The following is a 15,763-nucleotide window of genomic DNA, read 5'->3' as shown; positions in this document are numbered from 1 at the left end:
CAGGCGTAGTGTTGCAGGGCTACCGATGTTGAAATCGTCCTGCCTAGCGAGTCGGAGGTGTCCAGTCCACATCGTATGGCGAACTTCGCTGCATCTCTATCCTCAGCAACCGCACGGGAGAGCACGGACAGGGCCTCCTCCGGGCACTGTGGCAGCACTTGTGCAACCGTGTCCTACACAGAGTGGGTGTAAAGGCCCAGGAGACATGCAGTGTTCACCCACTGCAGTCCTAAGCTGGCGGAAGAAAACATCGTCTTCCCAAAACGATCCAACTTCTTGTATTACCTATCTGGAGGAGCAGTAGGGAACGTGCCTTTGGACGTTGAGGCTTGGACCACCAAGCTCTCGGGGAGTAGGGTGTTGGAAGAGTAAAGAGAAGTCACCCGGGGTCGAACGGTGGCGTCTGGCAATCATCCTATCCACAGTAGCCTGTGCAGGGCTTGGACCAGGTGCCCAGAAGGATGTCTGGGAGGGCCTCATTGCACGGCAGCAGGGGCTCTGAAGAGACTGCTGCTTGTTTAAGCACCTCAGTCAGGAGGTTAGCCCTGACTACTACAGTAGGTAGCTCAAGGCTCATGGCCTCAGCCGCCCTAGGCAACACCACAGCGTAGGAGGTCCCCTGCTGCATGGCCACGGTAGGGGAGAAAGCATGCTGGGGTCTGGGGATGTATCCAGACCACTGGCTTCACCCAGTTCCTATCTCCAGTCTGGATCTTCCAGCTGGTCTGCTGTAGGGTCAATAGACCCCTCCCAGTCCTACTCGCCCTCCTCTGGCTGCCACTCAGCGCGATAAGCAACGCCAGGGTAGAAGAGATCTTGAGCCTGCGCGCTCTTTACTGCTGAGGCATTTTAACTCTGCTTGATTTTAAAATCACTCGCGCCGCTGGCATTGCGTTATAGAGCTGTTAAGGGCTCATTTAAATCGCGCTGTTTATTTTTTACTCACTGTTTACTCAGTTGTCGGACTATCAGGCCGGGGAACTAGTTCAGGCTTACCTGCACTGTAATTTGGTTTTTCACCCGCACTTGGCGGGATATAGACAGTTTAGCGGGTCCGACCGCCATCTTGGGTGGGGGCGAAGGCTGGGAGCACTTCGGGCGCCATCTTGCTGAAGGCAAGGGACGCAGGAGGCGGACTTCCGCACTTGGTGAGCTTATTAAAGCCGCCAGGGTGCAGATCAGGTTAGATCTTGAGCCTGCGCGCTCTTTACTGCTGATGCATTTTAACTCTGCATAATTTTAAAATCACTCGCGCCGCTGGCATTGCGTTATAGAGCTGTTAAGGGCTCATTTAAATCGCGCTGTTTATTTTTTACTCACTGTTTACTCAGTTGTCGGACTCTCAGGCCGGGGAACTAGTTCAGGCTTACCTGCACTGTAATTTGGTTTTTCACCCGCACTTGGCGGGATATAGACAGTTTAGCGGGTCCGACCGCCATCTTGGGTGGGGGCGAAGGCTGGAAGCACTTCGGGCGTCATCTTGCTGAAGGCAAGGGACGCAGGAGGCGGACTTCCGCTCGGTCTAATATCATATAAGGATGGATGACCAAGCGTGCAGCGGTCTCGCGCAGCGGGCGCGACGTAGGCGCGCCAGAGGTAAGCCCGTTTGCGCCCGTTCGCGCAACGGGCGCGCATAGGGCCACTTCCTCTGGACTTTTGCAATCTCCCCGCCTAGTTTACTCTCGGGCTGCCCTTTTGGAACTAAGACCGATTCAGGCGCCCCGGACTCAGAAGGCTACTGCTTCACTCCCGTCTCAATCCCTGTCTTGCGGACTGCTTAATGTTCGGTCGCTTTGCAAGCACCATACAGAGATTGCCTTCTTGATTGAATCCTCAGGGTTGGATGTGTTGTTTCTAACCGAAACTTGGACTCGGGAGGACTGTCTAGTTGAATTGGGGCTTACTTGCCCCCCAGGCTTTAAAATTATTCAAACCCCTCGGCCGAAGAACAGAGGTGGTGGAATTGGTATCATCTACAGAAAAAAGCTGGGTCTTTTTCAGCTTAAAATCAGTGAGGTTTTGGGTTTCGAACTGATGGGGTTCTCTATTAAAGATCTCGAGAGAACACTGCTTACAGGCGTGCTATGCTATCGTCCACCGGGCTCGGCACCCTCCCTATCAGATTTCCTTGACCTAATATATGATCTATCTAACACTCACTCTAAGCTGTTGGTCCAGGGGGACTTCAACTTATGGCAGGGGGGTCCACTGGATGGGGCGTTTACGACACTTTGCCAAGCCTTTGGGGACATTCAGTTGCAGCAATTGGTCTGTTCAGCGACTCACAGGGGAGGTCATGTCTTGGATTTGATTTTCGCTGACGCTCAATCAGCAGTGATCAACGATATCCTATGCCAATGCTGGACCGACCATGCACTTGTGGCTTTCTCCCTCTGCATAGGGGATTATTCCTCTGAAGCAGCCGGGGTAGGATTGTCGAAACTGGGTAGACCTTGGTCTCGACTACTCAGTTCATCTCCTTTGCCTTCTCTACTACCAGACAATTTTTGTCTGAGTAACTCGGTGGAGGAAAGCTATCTGACTCTGTGCCGGTCTATTACCGACACGCTAGACAAGGTTGCTCCCCTTCGTAAGTCTCGAGGGAGAGTGAACCGGGCCTTTCCCTGGTATACGGAAGAGCTACAACAGTTGAAGTTGAGCTGCAAACGCGCTGAGAGAGCTTGGAGGAAGCAGTATTCAACCTCAGCAAAGGCCTCGTTCAGGCTCGCACTGCAGGGCTACAAGGCGCAGATTAAGTTGGCTAAGGCAGCTTTTTTGGAATCCACCTTGAACCAGGCACCTAATAAATCTCAAGCCCTGTTTAAAATTGTCAGGGACATGTCCCACCCTGTGTGTGTGGCTAACACGGTCCCCGCGTCGCAGGCCCTGTGCGACTCCCTGTTGGGTGCTTTTGACGAGAAGACTGCTAAGATCTTAGAGGGCCTAAAAAACCCTCTGCCCGCTGCTCTCGGCTTGGGAGCTCCGGTTAGCCCGCTCAGTCGACCCCGGCCAGTTGGTTTCAGCCTTGGCTTGGGAGCTCCGAACGGGTTACCCAGTCGACCCCAGCCGACTGACTCTGCTCTCATATTAGGAGCCCTCGGTTTGGGAGCTCCGGTTGGCCTGCCCAGTCAACCCCAGACGGGTGCCCCTGGCCCTGGTCTAGGAGCTCCGGACAGTTCACCCAGTCGACCCCAGCCGAGCGTCCCAGTTTTTAGCTTGGGAGCTCCAGACATTTTTTCCAGTCGACCTTAACTAAAACTTTTTCCCTGTCCCTCCTTTGAGGAATTCTGCAGCCTGGCAAATAGGGTGTCCTCTGGCTCTCCGCTTGGCCCACTGCCTCCCAAATTTTGGAAGGTTTTCCAGGCGGAACTTTTCCAGCCTTTGTATTCCATCTGCCTCCAGTCTTTGGAGTTGGCATCTGTCCCCGAGTGCTGGAAGCTAGCAGTAGTGTCACCTCTGCTCAAGAAACCAACGCTGGACCCGACCTGTCTCTCCAACTATAGGCCAATATCCTTGCTCTCTTTTCCTATTAAGATCATGGAAAAATGGGTGACCCGCTCGCTCTCAGGCTTCCTGGAGAATATCGGATGGTTCGACGAGGCACAGTCTGGCTTCCGCCCCGGGCACGGGACGGAGTCCGCGCTGGTAACCGTATTGGACTACCTTCGCTCGCATGTCGACAGTGGTCGGGCAGCCTTCTTAGTGCTGCTCGACATGTCGGCCGCGTTAGATACGGTCTGCCACCGGACCCTTATCAGGAGACTAGAGGAGTGTGGGGTCACAGAGGATGCAAGAGACTGGCTGATATCCTAGCTTGGCAGTCGGCAACAGTTGGTCTCGCTCCCTCCATTTCGCTCTGAGCCAAGGAAAGTAGGGCAGGGGGTCCCACAGGGCTCGGCCATCAGCCCTATACTTTTTAATCTGTACCTCCGCCCCTTGGTCCAGCTTATAAAATCTTTTGGTGTCTTGGCTTTTAATTACGCCGACGACACCCAGCTGGTCTTTTCCCTGGAAGGAAATAATGCGGTCCCGCTGGAGACATTTCATCGCTGTATGGCAGCCACAGCAGACTGGTTACGGGCCAACTCCTTACAATTTAACAGCTCAAAGACGGAGGTGCTCTATTGTTCCACAGATCGGATCCCGCGGGTACTTCCAGAGAACTTCTGGTCTGCCACCTTTCCCGAGCCAGTGTCGGCGGCGGAATCTGCTCGCAACTTGGGGGTGATCTTCGGCCCAAATTTACAGCTTGACATGCACGTCAATAAAACCACTTCTACGTGCATGATGCTGTTACGCATGTTGCGTAAAGTTCTGCCCCTTCTCCCCGCCCAAGCTAGGCCGGATGTAGTCCGCGGTACCATACTAAGTCGTTTAGACTATTGCAATGCTCTACTTCTAGAGGCCCCAAAAAACCTGCTGGGGAAGCTACAACGGGTGCAGAATATGGCCGCCAAGTTGGCTCTCTCCCGCCCTAGGTCTAGCTCTTCTACTCTAGCTTTAAGAGATCTACACTGGCTCCCGGTACACCTGAGAGTGCAGTATAAAGCCGCATGTATGGTGTTTAAGGCAGTACATCAACAGGGCCCAGTACCTCTGCAGAACATGTTCGCCTGGTATTCTGCCCCGCGGCTTCTCCGTTCTTCTTCGGCGCATCTGCTGGTAGTCCCGAGGTTTCAGAGAGTCAGGATGGGTGGCCGCTCATTTAGTATTGCAGCGGCCAAACTTTGGAACTCCCTGCCACTCTCCTTGAGAAGCCACAGGGACTACTTTCCGCTCAGGAAAGCGTTAAAAACGCGTTTCCTAAAATTGTTTGAGAAGCGAAAAGTGCAACCGTTCAAGTTCAAAGCGCCAGGATGCCCTTTGGGTGACAGGACTGCGCTTTACAAGTACACAAATAAATACATAAATAAATAACAGAGGTACAAAAGTACTGGAGAGTGCCGGTACTGGCGTCGGTCGAGGGGCAGAGGTGTCGCCAACGGATCTCTGCACCAGAGAAGATGCCGTAAGGTCAACCGGCGCGGTTCTGGATCCAGGCCTGGATCCCTGGGGGCCCGCGGTGCCGGGGCCGAAGTTGCCGGCTTCGAAGTCCTAGAACCCCCAGCCGAGTTTGCGAGGCCCAAAGAGGCGCCGGCGGAGTCAGGCTGTCCAAAGATGGAGTGGAGGGCTTTGTAAAAGCTATGAAGTTGGGCAGGGGTCGCCCCGGCTCCCGGGAAGGGAGTCGATCCATCATGCTACGCGGGTGGAGCTGGACGACTACCTTCCGCAACCCACGTTGCGTCGGCCGACGGACGGAAAGGCGGCGAAGAGCGACGCTGCTTCTCAGCCTTCTTCTTGTGCTTTGACTTACCCGAAGACCAAGACCCCAAAGAGGCGTAATGGGGGTGACCCTGTGACCGGTCCCGAGACATCCCTCTCAACCGGGCCCTCGAGCAGCGCGGAGCTGACTGCCGGGCCTAGAGAAGCTTTCGGGACCGCTCCCACAAAGACTTTGGGTTCATGGCCCAGCAGTCGGAGCATGATTTCGGGTTGTGGTCGCGCTCCAAACACAAGAGGTGGGTCCGTGACCGACATCAACTCGTGACAAGAGTCACAAGGTTTGAAGCTGGTACGTCAATGTGACACCCCGTGTAAAAAAAACTAGTCAAAAAAAGACTGAGGGTATCACTCTCTGAGGAGCTGCACTGGCTGGCACGGAAAAAAAGAAAGAACTGACGTCAGCACGCAGGGGCGCCGTCTAAGTAGATAACGCAACGTCATTGCAGCGATCACAACTGCAACGACCAACGCAGAGTTGAACGACACCACCTACTGATGCGCAGGGGTACTGGTGAAGAAAAATTCTCCAGATCCAATCTGACAACTGGGGTTAATTCTAAGGTAAGGAATCCATAACTAATAGTCTCTTTCAGATACCTCAATTAAGGGCCCGCCATGCTAAACGGAAAAACATTTAGGGCGCCTCATTGGTAAGAGGAAAACATACTTTTTTCAGAACTGAACATTAAATCATAAATAAAAAGGGAACATTAAATCCCAAACATTCAATCCAAAAATTTAGATTTATTTAAAAATTAAATCATGAAAAATACGATTTGTGTACTAAAATTACATATCAAGTCAAAGGTTCCAGTTCATATGCTAAAATAGGATACTAAAAAAATGGTCAAATGAGAAATATATCAGGTTTAGTCTTTCTTATCTTTAACGTATAACAAATGTAATTGATGAATAAGTGAGATCCTAGGCAAAACTGATTGAGATCCTAGGCACTGTAAATTATGTAGACCATCTTTGTATGATCTAGGTTTCATGAGACTTAATATTGGTTGTAAAATACGTAATCTCGGAATGCTATACAATGTACAAAAAAGGATAAAGTGCATCGGAGATTGTGAAGCAATAGCAGGGACAACAAGGGAGTGAGGTGAACTAAGTGCCAGTTAATGGGAAGGAGAATAAAAAGTGCACCATACTTAAATCACAAATATGTAAGATAGAATCTGTGCTCCAGGTTAACTACCCACAATAGATATGCAGGCACATGCATCAAGGTAGGATTTTGCAAGTCCGTAACTGCGATAATTAAGGAATCGCAATTAAGGACTCGCAAAAGCCTATGCATGTAGGAATCGCTATAAAAATAGCGATTCCTACACATTCCTTATTTGCGACTCGCAAATTGCAAGTAGCAAATGAGTAATGGCTTCCCATTCATTCCAATGGGCCTACAGGCCCATGGGAATGAATTAGAAATTGAGGCGCTATTTGAGAGTACCAATAGGTCCTCGCAAATTGCGCATGCAACTTCAGGATGCAAGGGTGTCAAAAGTACACCCAGTTGCACCCCTGAAATTCATCTGTGCACATATGTTGCGCACACACATGCCCTAAGGGCATGTGTGTGCACAACATGAAACTTTGAAAAATGCATAAAAATGCATTTTTCAAAGTTTTTGCAAATTCCCATGAAGTTCAACTTCTAGGTAATTTGCGCCCCCTAATAGCGAAATCGCTATTTTCAAGTGGTTCTTGCATTGAAGGAAACGCACATTGCGATTCCTTAAATGCAAACGCAATTTGAAAACTCGCAAATAATTGTGATCTTTTAGAAGTGTGAGGGGCAAGTTGTTTCATGCATCGCAAAAGCTCATTTTGCGTTCGCAAACGGACGTTGTTTGCGATTCGGACCGTTTGCGATCGCAAATAGCTTTCATGCATGTGCCTGATGGTTCCTACCATTCTGATGTCAAGATCAGCACATAGCGAAGAACAGAAGACATTTCCAGGCCTCTCTCTATTCTGCCATTGTTAAGGGATTTGGAGATCACTTGCTTTACCTCCTCCTTATTATGAGCTCCAATACAGACGAGAGAGTTAAAAAGATTAATCATACCAAGGTCTTAACATAAGCAAATCAGGAAAGTGAAGCCACATTATCTAAACGTAGATAGTCCTCTTGTACCAAATTGGAAAAGCTAGATTTGGTGTATCCCATAGTTTCTGCCGCAAGAGCAAGGGGGCAATTCTCACTTGGTCCTCCAGATGAAGCAAGCCAAGTTCTAGATGTGAAATATAATTTGCTGATGGTTAAGGAATGGTCAGCAGCCTACACAAAAATTTGTTTTCAAGAAACCGCAAATAAACCAGACAGATATAACCCTAAACACACGCACCATAGGTCCCCACTGAGAGGCATAATCATGTCTCTAATTGGCTTGTGGCCTAGATTTTTCGCATTGCCAAAGCTTGCATCACATGCCCCTTGCAAACGTCTGGGCTCTCGTGGAAAGTAACCTGTCCCATTTCCAAATTGACATCAAACAAAATACCTGAATAATTAAAGATTTTTACCTTAGCAAAGGGTGTGCCCGCAATTATTTTCTCGATCGGGTGTTCTTTGGGCCAAAAGCCAAAAAAAATATTTCTTATGGTGAATATTTAACTTGAGATTTCTCATGAAATCATTAAAATAATCTAGCTGTTCACAAAATAATGCAATATTTTAGAGTCTCCCACAGTACTCAATGACAGTACTGCTTCAAATCAGAAGATTGGCGCGACTGGTAGAAACACCGGGACCAGATTAAACAAGCAACAGCAAAGCCAGTAGGTCTCACCTATGAGAGATCTATTGGCTTTGTTAATGTCTTGTTGAATATGTTGTATAGTATTGTACGGCCTGGCACTGTATAGTACAGAATGACATGGGAGGGTACGGTATGCCCTGGTATGGTATGGGTTGTCATTTTATAGTATGGTATAGTTGTTTCTTGCACAGTATTGTATGGCTTGTTATTGTACATAATGGTAGGGTACAGCTGTTATTGTATAGTATGGTATGGCCTGTTCTTGTATGGTATGGTATAGCCAGTCATTTTTAAATTATAGTCAACTATCCTCTGGCATCGTATGTTATGGTATGGCTTGTAATTAAATAGTATGACATGGTATGGTATGCTATGGAATGGCAATGGCATGGCATCTCATTGTAAAGCATGGCAAGGAATGGGAGGCGACTGTGTAAAACATGCAGCCGCACAAACTGCTATCCATGGCTACAGTGTTAGTGCAGAAAAGAGGCACAACAGAGAAAAACTGCTTTAACAAAAAGATAAAACTTCACATTGAAAAGAAACAAAATGCTTTTAGAGATTAAGGACCTTATTTATCAAGGTTTCGCCCTTGAGCCTCGCAAGGACAGCGCAAAGCCTAAATGAGATTTATCAGGCTACGCAAGGCCACCTTGCATGGCCTTGCGCGTCTTGATAAATCTAGAGGAACGACGCAGTGCAAATCGCTGCCTTGCATTACTCTGCGGCGAGAAGGCGTGCCAAGCGGCTGTTCACACGCATCCACCCATGCATTCCGACACACTCACAGGTTTACCAACACTGATAGACCTGAGCATGCATCAGAATTGTACGCCTCCCTACTTGAGTTACAACGAGGGCAAATATTTTCATTTCTCCTCGTTGCTTCCTCTTCCTCCGTTTCCTCTTTTTAAGTGTGTTGCATTCTGCAGTACACTTAGAAAAAGGAAAATCCCTCTGAGGATTGTTTTTGTGCAGGGAGGTGCTCCCGCCTGCAAGGGTGAATGTGTTAATCCTAGATAGAAATTTGTGCGCCAGTTTAGGCAGAGAGCATGAAAGCGTTGTATAATGTTAAATACCGCGCATTACTGCCTCTCCATTTCACGCAGCGCAGCAAGGCGGCTTGTAGCATTACGTTTCATGAAATATTGATAGCATGGGCCTAAATATGTCCACGATTCGTGAAGTTTCCTCACGTTAAGCAAGGACCCCCATTGCGGACCTGCACTATTCCACCATTTGATTTCGGGACAAGGGCATCGTTCCCGCTGATTTTCCCGTCATTCGTTTTGGCGCCACCACGTGAATATTCCTCCATCAAGCATATCGCGTTGAACCCATTTCACCTCAATCCCTTTGTGGGTTTAATTGAAATTGTTATTTCTTTAGGCAATCATTTTCTGTCCTGAGGATGAACCAATATTATTTACTGTTCAAAACGTTGTCAACCTAAATGCACTAAATGCATAGTTGATATAAATTGTTCATGCATATGTGTATACTGTGGATTATCTGTTTATGATTCATGACATTCAGATGACCCGATTTTGCCTACTATTTTTTCTCCCTTGTTTGTTTCCCTCCAGTGTGATAGTCGGATATCGGCTGGTGTCCCACGTCCATCACACTCTGTGTCTTATTCCTCTGGAATTATTATTTTTATCAAAATATTGAACTGTCCGGCTGGACATTTCATAACAATATAGTTCTATTTAGTCTATATTTATTGCCTCAGCATTCTTTCCCTTGTCTAAGGACCACTGTTCATGAAAATAAATATGTCCATGGCTACAGTGTCACCGAGAAGGATATGAAAGCATGAAAGCAACATTGTAGAAAAGATTGCATTTGGAAAATTAATAAAGTGCTTTTTAAACATTAAGTCAGTGGTGTTGAAGCAGGAAGCGGAGACGGCGTTGACCGGCTTGGTCATGGAGAGGGCGGAGTCGAGGATGACCCACAGGTTGCGTGCGTGGTCGGTGGGTTCTGGGGCTGTTCCTAGCAATGTTGGCCACCAGGAGTCGTCCCAGGCTGAGGAGATGGGGCCGAGGATGAGGATCTACGTCTTGTCTGAATTCAGCTTCAGCCTGCTGCCCTTCATCCATTCGGCGACGGCCTTCATTCCTCTGAAGGTTGGCTTTGGCGGTGCGTGGGTCTTCGGTGAGGGCTATGATCAGCTGGGTGTCGTCTGCATCGGAGATGATGTTGAGGCTATGTTGTCGTGCGACGTGGGCGAGTGGTGCCATGTAGAAATTGAACAGCGTCGGGCTGAGGGATGATCCCTGTGGAACGCCGCAGATGATCTCGGTGGTCTTGGAGCGGAAGGGTGGGAGGCGGACGCACTGGGTTCTTCCTGAGAGGAAGGATGTGGTCCAGGCCAGGGCCTTCTCTTGGATTCCAGCGTCATGGTGGCGTGCTGTTAGGGTGCGGTGGCAGACCGTGTCGTAGGCTGCTGATATGTCCAGAAGGATGAGGGTGGCTGTTTCTCCTTTGTCCATAAGGATCCTGATGTCGTCGGTGGCGGCGATGAGGGCGGTCTCGGTGCTGTGGTTGCTGCGGAAGCCAGACTGGGATGGATCCAGGATGTTGTTCTCTCCGAGGTAGCGGGTCAGCTGTCTGTTGACGATCTTCTCCGTGACTTTCGTCGGGAAAGGGAGCAGGGAGATGGGCCGGAAGTTCTTGAGGTCGTTGGGGTCTGCCATGGGTTTCTTTAGTAGGGAGTTGATCTTAGCGTGCTTCCAGCTCTCTGGGAAGGTTACTGTCTCGAATGAGATGTTGATTGTTTTCCGGAGATGGGGTCCGATGGCTGTGCTGGCTTTGTTGAAAACGTGGTGAGGGCATGGGTCAGATGGGGATCCGGAGTGGATGGAATGCATGGTCTTGATGGCGTCTTCGTTGCCGACGTTGGACCAGGCGGTCAGGCGACTGGTGCGGGTGGTGGTCGCAGGGGTGGTGGTCTCGGCGGTGGATGTGGGGGTGGCGGTGTCGAAGCGGTCGTGGATGTTGGTGATCTTGCGGTGAAAGAAGTTGGCCAGTGAGTTGCACAGGTCTTGTGATGGTGGAATGTCGTTGGTGTTGGAGCTGGGGTTGGAGAGTTCTTTCACAATGTAACCAAATGGATGGCACTTTCTCATTTAAAGCTAAATGGGGAGAAAACGGAGTTGATGTTCTTGGGAAAATCTACACCACCCAGAGCCACCATTGATTGGCCGATCTGCATGGGTACTCATCCAGAGCCCAAAGACCAGATTAAAAGCCTTGGAATATGGCTTGATAACACCCTAAGCTTTAATCAGCAAGCCACCAAACTCTCTGCCACCTGCTTCGGCCTGATGAGGATGTTAAGAAAAATTCTGCCTCTCCTCCCTTTTCAGGCTCGGAGGATAATGGTGCAGGCAATCATCCTGTCCCGCGTCGACTACGGGAACGCCCTCTATTTGGGCGCACCGGTGAGCTCTATCAAAAAACTTCAGATCACCCAGAATGCGGCTGCACGTCTCCTCCTGGGACTTCCCCGAAGACATTCTGGGAGTGCCGCCTTGAGAAAACTGCACTGGCTGCCCATACAGGCCAGGATTAAATTCAAAGCGATGTGCTTAGCGCACAAAGCCATGTGGCAGAAAGGCCCGGCAATGATCTGTTCCCTAGTCAGCCCATACCACCCTCCTAGATCTTTACGCTCCAGCACAACCTTTCGGCATCTACTAGGAAAATCAAACGATCTAGACGGGGAGGCCGTTCCTTCTCTTAGAACGCTGCCTCTGACTGGAACTCCCTGCCCCTCACCCTGCGCAGCAAACCAGATCTCCTCAAGTTTCGCAAAAATCTGAAGACATTCCTCTTTCAGTAACCCTCAGTCTGACGGCATTCTCTTCCACCCGTCCTTAGCACTACGAGGCCTCCGGGTAGAAGTGCGCTTTATAAAACCCCATTGTATTTCATTTCATGTTGAAGAGCTTCTTGCTGTTGTGTGCGTTGCTGTCTAGGTGGTTCTCCTGGCGGTCCTGATGAGTTGGTGGTGTCTGCGGGTGGCGTTCTTGTGGGCTGTGTAGCTGTCTGGTGTTCGGGCACGGAGCCAGCTCTTCTCCAGCTTCCGACAGGTATGCTTGGAGGTCCGGAGGTCTTCGGTGAACCATGCGGCTTTCTTGTTGGTGTGATTGGTGGTGGAGGTCTTGAGTGGGGCGAGGGTGTCGGCACGTTGATCCACTGTTTGAGGTTGATGGCGACTGTCTGTTGGGTCGGCGGGTGGTCCCAGGGCGAGGGTGATGGTTAGTTGGTCCTCGGTGATCTTGCCCCAGCAGCGGCGTGGCATCTGTTGGGTGCGGTGGTGGGTGGTGGGTTTCCTGAATGTGAAGTGGACGCATCTGTGGTCTGTCCAGTGGGGCTCGGTGGTGTGGATGAAGGAGATGTGGGGACTTGCTGAGAAGATGGGGTCCAGTGTGTGTCCAGCGGCGTGGGTGGGTGTCGTCACGAGTTGTTTGAGTCAGAGGTTGGCGAGGTTGGCGATCAGGGAGGTGGAGTTGGCGTCGTTGTTGTTCTCGAAGTGGAAGTTCAGGTCCCCGAGGAGGATGTAGTCCATGGAGGCGAGGGCGTGGGTGCGGATGAGGTCGGCGATGGAGTCGCTGAACTGTGGTCGGGGTCCGGGTGGTCTGTAGACGAGTGTTGCTCTAAAGGTGGTGTTGGGGGTCGGTGTGGATCTGGAAGTGCATGTGCTTGGCGGTGGTGATGGTGTCGTCGGTGTTGGTTGAGACCCAGTGTCCTGGTGGATGATGGCGATTCCCCCTCTCACTTCGTTGGTGCGGTCTCTGCGGGAGATCTTGTAGCCTTCAGGGATGGGTATAGCGATGTCTGGTGCCGAGGTGGTGTTCAGCCAGGTCTCCGTCAGGAAGGTGACGTCGGGGGTGGTTGAGTCTAGGAGGTCCCAGAGTTCGATAGCGTGCTTGCGAGCTGAGCGGGTGTTGAGGAGGATGCATCGGAGATGGTTGGGTTCTCTGGTTGATGGTTTGGCGGACGGGATGCTGGCGAAGCTGCAGTTCTGGCAGGTGAAGTGCCCTTGAGTGCGCTTCGGGGTGGCCCGGTAGTAGGAGTGATCTCGTCCGGGGTTGAGTGCATGGAGGGTGCTGGAGTCGTTGTGCAGTCTGGTGTTGTGGCGGCTTCGGAGTCCAGGGGTTCTGGCGCTGGGCGCGTCCAGGTGCGGACCTGCGCAGGCGGGCTTGCCTTTGGCACACCTTCGGCGTGGTCGCGCAGCGACCTCCATAAGAAGGGGAGGTGGGAGGGAGCCTATGGGGGCGGGTGGGTGGGGCCGCAGGGACGCAGCGGCGGGAACGGGCAGGAAGGCAAAAAAAAAAGCCTACGGCAAGGCAACAGGGAAACAGCTGAAAACAGAGGCAATACGGTCACAAATGCAAGCGGTCACAGTACAACTGGGGCACAAATACAAGTGGTCACAAAAGGATACTGGGGACACAAAACAAGTGGCAACAACAAACCTAAGGCCCACTGGCCACCAGGGATGAGGCGCAGGTGGTAGCCTGCAGGTGGAGGTGGGCCTCGAACACCCACAGAACGAGTCAGCAGCGGGAGCACAGGATCACAGGCGCAGTCAGGTGGAGCTGCGCGGCATGGGGGGGCGACCTGCCTGAAGGCAGGGTCAAGGGTCGCTCTCACTGCCGCGCAGCGGCCGCCATAAGAAGGGGAGGTGGGAGGGAGGAGCAGCTGGGAGGGGGGAGGAAGCCAATGGGGGCGGGGCCACACGGACGCAGCTGTGGGAACGGGCAGGAAGGAAAAAGCAAGCCCAAGGCAACAGGGAAACAGCTGAAAACAGAGGCAATACAGTCGCAAATGCAAGCGGTCACAGTACAACTGGGGCACAAATACAAGCGGTCTCAAAAAGATACTCGGGGCACAAAACAAGTGGCAACAACAAACCTAAGGCCACTGGCCAGCAGGGATGAGGCAAAGGTGGTAGCCTGCAGGTGGAGGCGGGCCTCGAACACCCACAGAACGAGTCAGCAGCGGGAGCGGGAGCACAGGATCACAGGCGCAGTCAGGTGGAGCTGCGCAGTGTGGGGAGCGACCTGCCTGAAGACAGGGTCAAAGGTCGCTCCCCGCTGAGGTAACAGGAGAAACAGCGCTCCTGTCATGTATGAGTAAATGCTGGTTTGCGCAGCACAGAGATAGTCACAAAAGCACTACTACCTCGACGCAGACACTGGGTTTGCAACCGCGAGGAGCAGTAGATCTCAAGTGATATTCCACATGCAAAACCCAGATAAGATCTGTTGCCGCCTAGCATAGGGCTACTGTACTGGTACCTCCATGTGGGCTTGGTGCGGAGCCTCAGGCTCACAACGTCACTTATGTCTACCTGCTCAATCAACACGAGATTTCATTAATCTCTTGAGGTCAGGCCATAAGCAGGGAGCCCCATGCAGAGATGCAGCCATTGGATGTCTTTGCACCACTTACAGTTCATCAATCAAAACATCTGTTGTACAAGATTTTTTTTAACCTGGGATTATCCTTTTGCAAAACGTACCAGTGCCTAGACTACTCGCCAGCACTGGATATCCCCGATTGCCAACAGACAAATATTCAATTTTAATGACAATATTACAACAAATATTCCACTAGACTATGGAAATAAATGAAAAATGGTGCATCTTTTACAAAAATGTTATTTAGCACAGGACAAAGGTCAGCCCACAAACCATACAGCAAAATAAGAAAGCAAATATTTCGAAGTTTATACATAGCAGTAGGAAAGGTGAGTCAAAAGAGATGTGACACAGAGAGTGTTCTGATTGGTAAAGAGAGATAGAGGCTGTCTGCGAACACTGCAAGCACATTCTAAAAAGTCAGGAACGGACCCAAGATAAAAAAGCATTAGCGATGGATTTAAAAAACATAAGTGTACACTGTATTTCAACCATGACAGGAGTTCAGTCAATTTATTTAATCAAGGGTTAGACATTCTGAAATAAAAAGAAACAGTGGCCAACATGTTTGGTGCCTTATGCAAATTTTCAAAGCCAACAAGTAATTTAACTAAGTCGGTTGCAAAATTACTTTTTTGCCATATTCAGATGTTTCAAATCTTTAATTCATTCAGCTTCTATTGAACGCACCATTATCAAACTTTTAAGACTGATTATTAACAATGCAACGCCAAGACAACTTACCATCCACCATTAAACAAAACAATTCACTATTCGGGGCTCCTATATTAGAAATATCATGCACTCATGTCACGACAAGAGACAACTCACGCACACTTACTGCTCGAGAGACCACCACCAGCAAGGGAGCCTCTGGGACGGTTCTCTACACATCCACACTCCATGCAGAGCCAATGTTGAATGGCAGGAGTAAAGTTCTCATACACCACCTACCTTTATGTCATGGGCGCCCAAGGGGTCCAATAGCTGTTTCTCCAAAGCATGCAGTGAATCCAGAGATAAGACGATCAGACGTTGCAGGATCTGTTTGCATGGGGATAAAACAAGCAACAAAGATTACCTTTAACGATAGCTGCACCATAGGCATGGTCTGCAATGTCTGCGATGAGTTACAAGCATCCGAAGATTAACAAAATGGAGTATAAGGTTGATACGGTAACCTCCTAGTGTGAGACGGAATTCGTATCACTTTTACCAGCTGGGTCGGCG

At 50.2% G+C, this 15,763-nt stretch overlaps 1 protein-coding gene across 1 annotated transcript in view; it reads right to left on the bottom strand.

Moving 5' to 3' along the window:
* NOL6 (nucleolar protein 6) overlaps positions 1–15,763 on the bottom strand; it is a 398,079-nt gene that overhangs the window by 78,528 nt on the left and 303,788 nt on the right. The window contains exon 23 of the mRNA XM_086960307.1: positions 15,488–15,577. Within this exon, the coding sequence (XP_086816433.1) occupies positions 15,488–15,577 (90 nt within the window). The remainder of the gene's footprint in view (positions 1–15,487; positions 15,578–15,763) is intronic.

The sequence above is a fragment of the Lissotriton vulgaris genome, chromosome 3_1 (genome assembly GCF_964263255.1).
Source record: "Lissotriton vulgaris chromosome 3_1, aLisVul1.2, whole genome shotgun sequence".
NCBI lineage: Eukaryota > Metazoa > Chordata > Amphibia > Caudata > Salamandridae > Lissotriton > Lissotriton vulgaris.
This window is presented reverse-complemented; position numbering and strand designations above follow the sequence as displayed.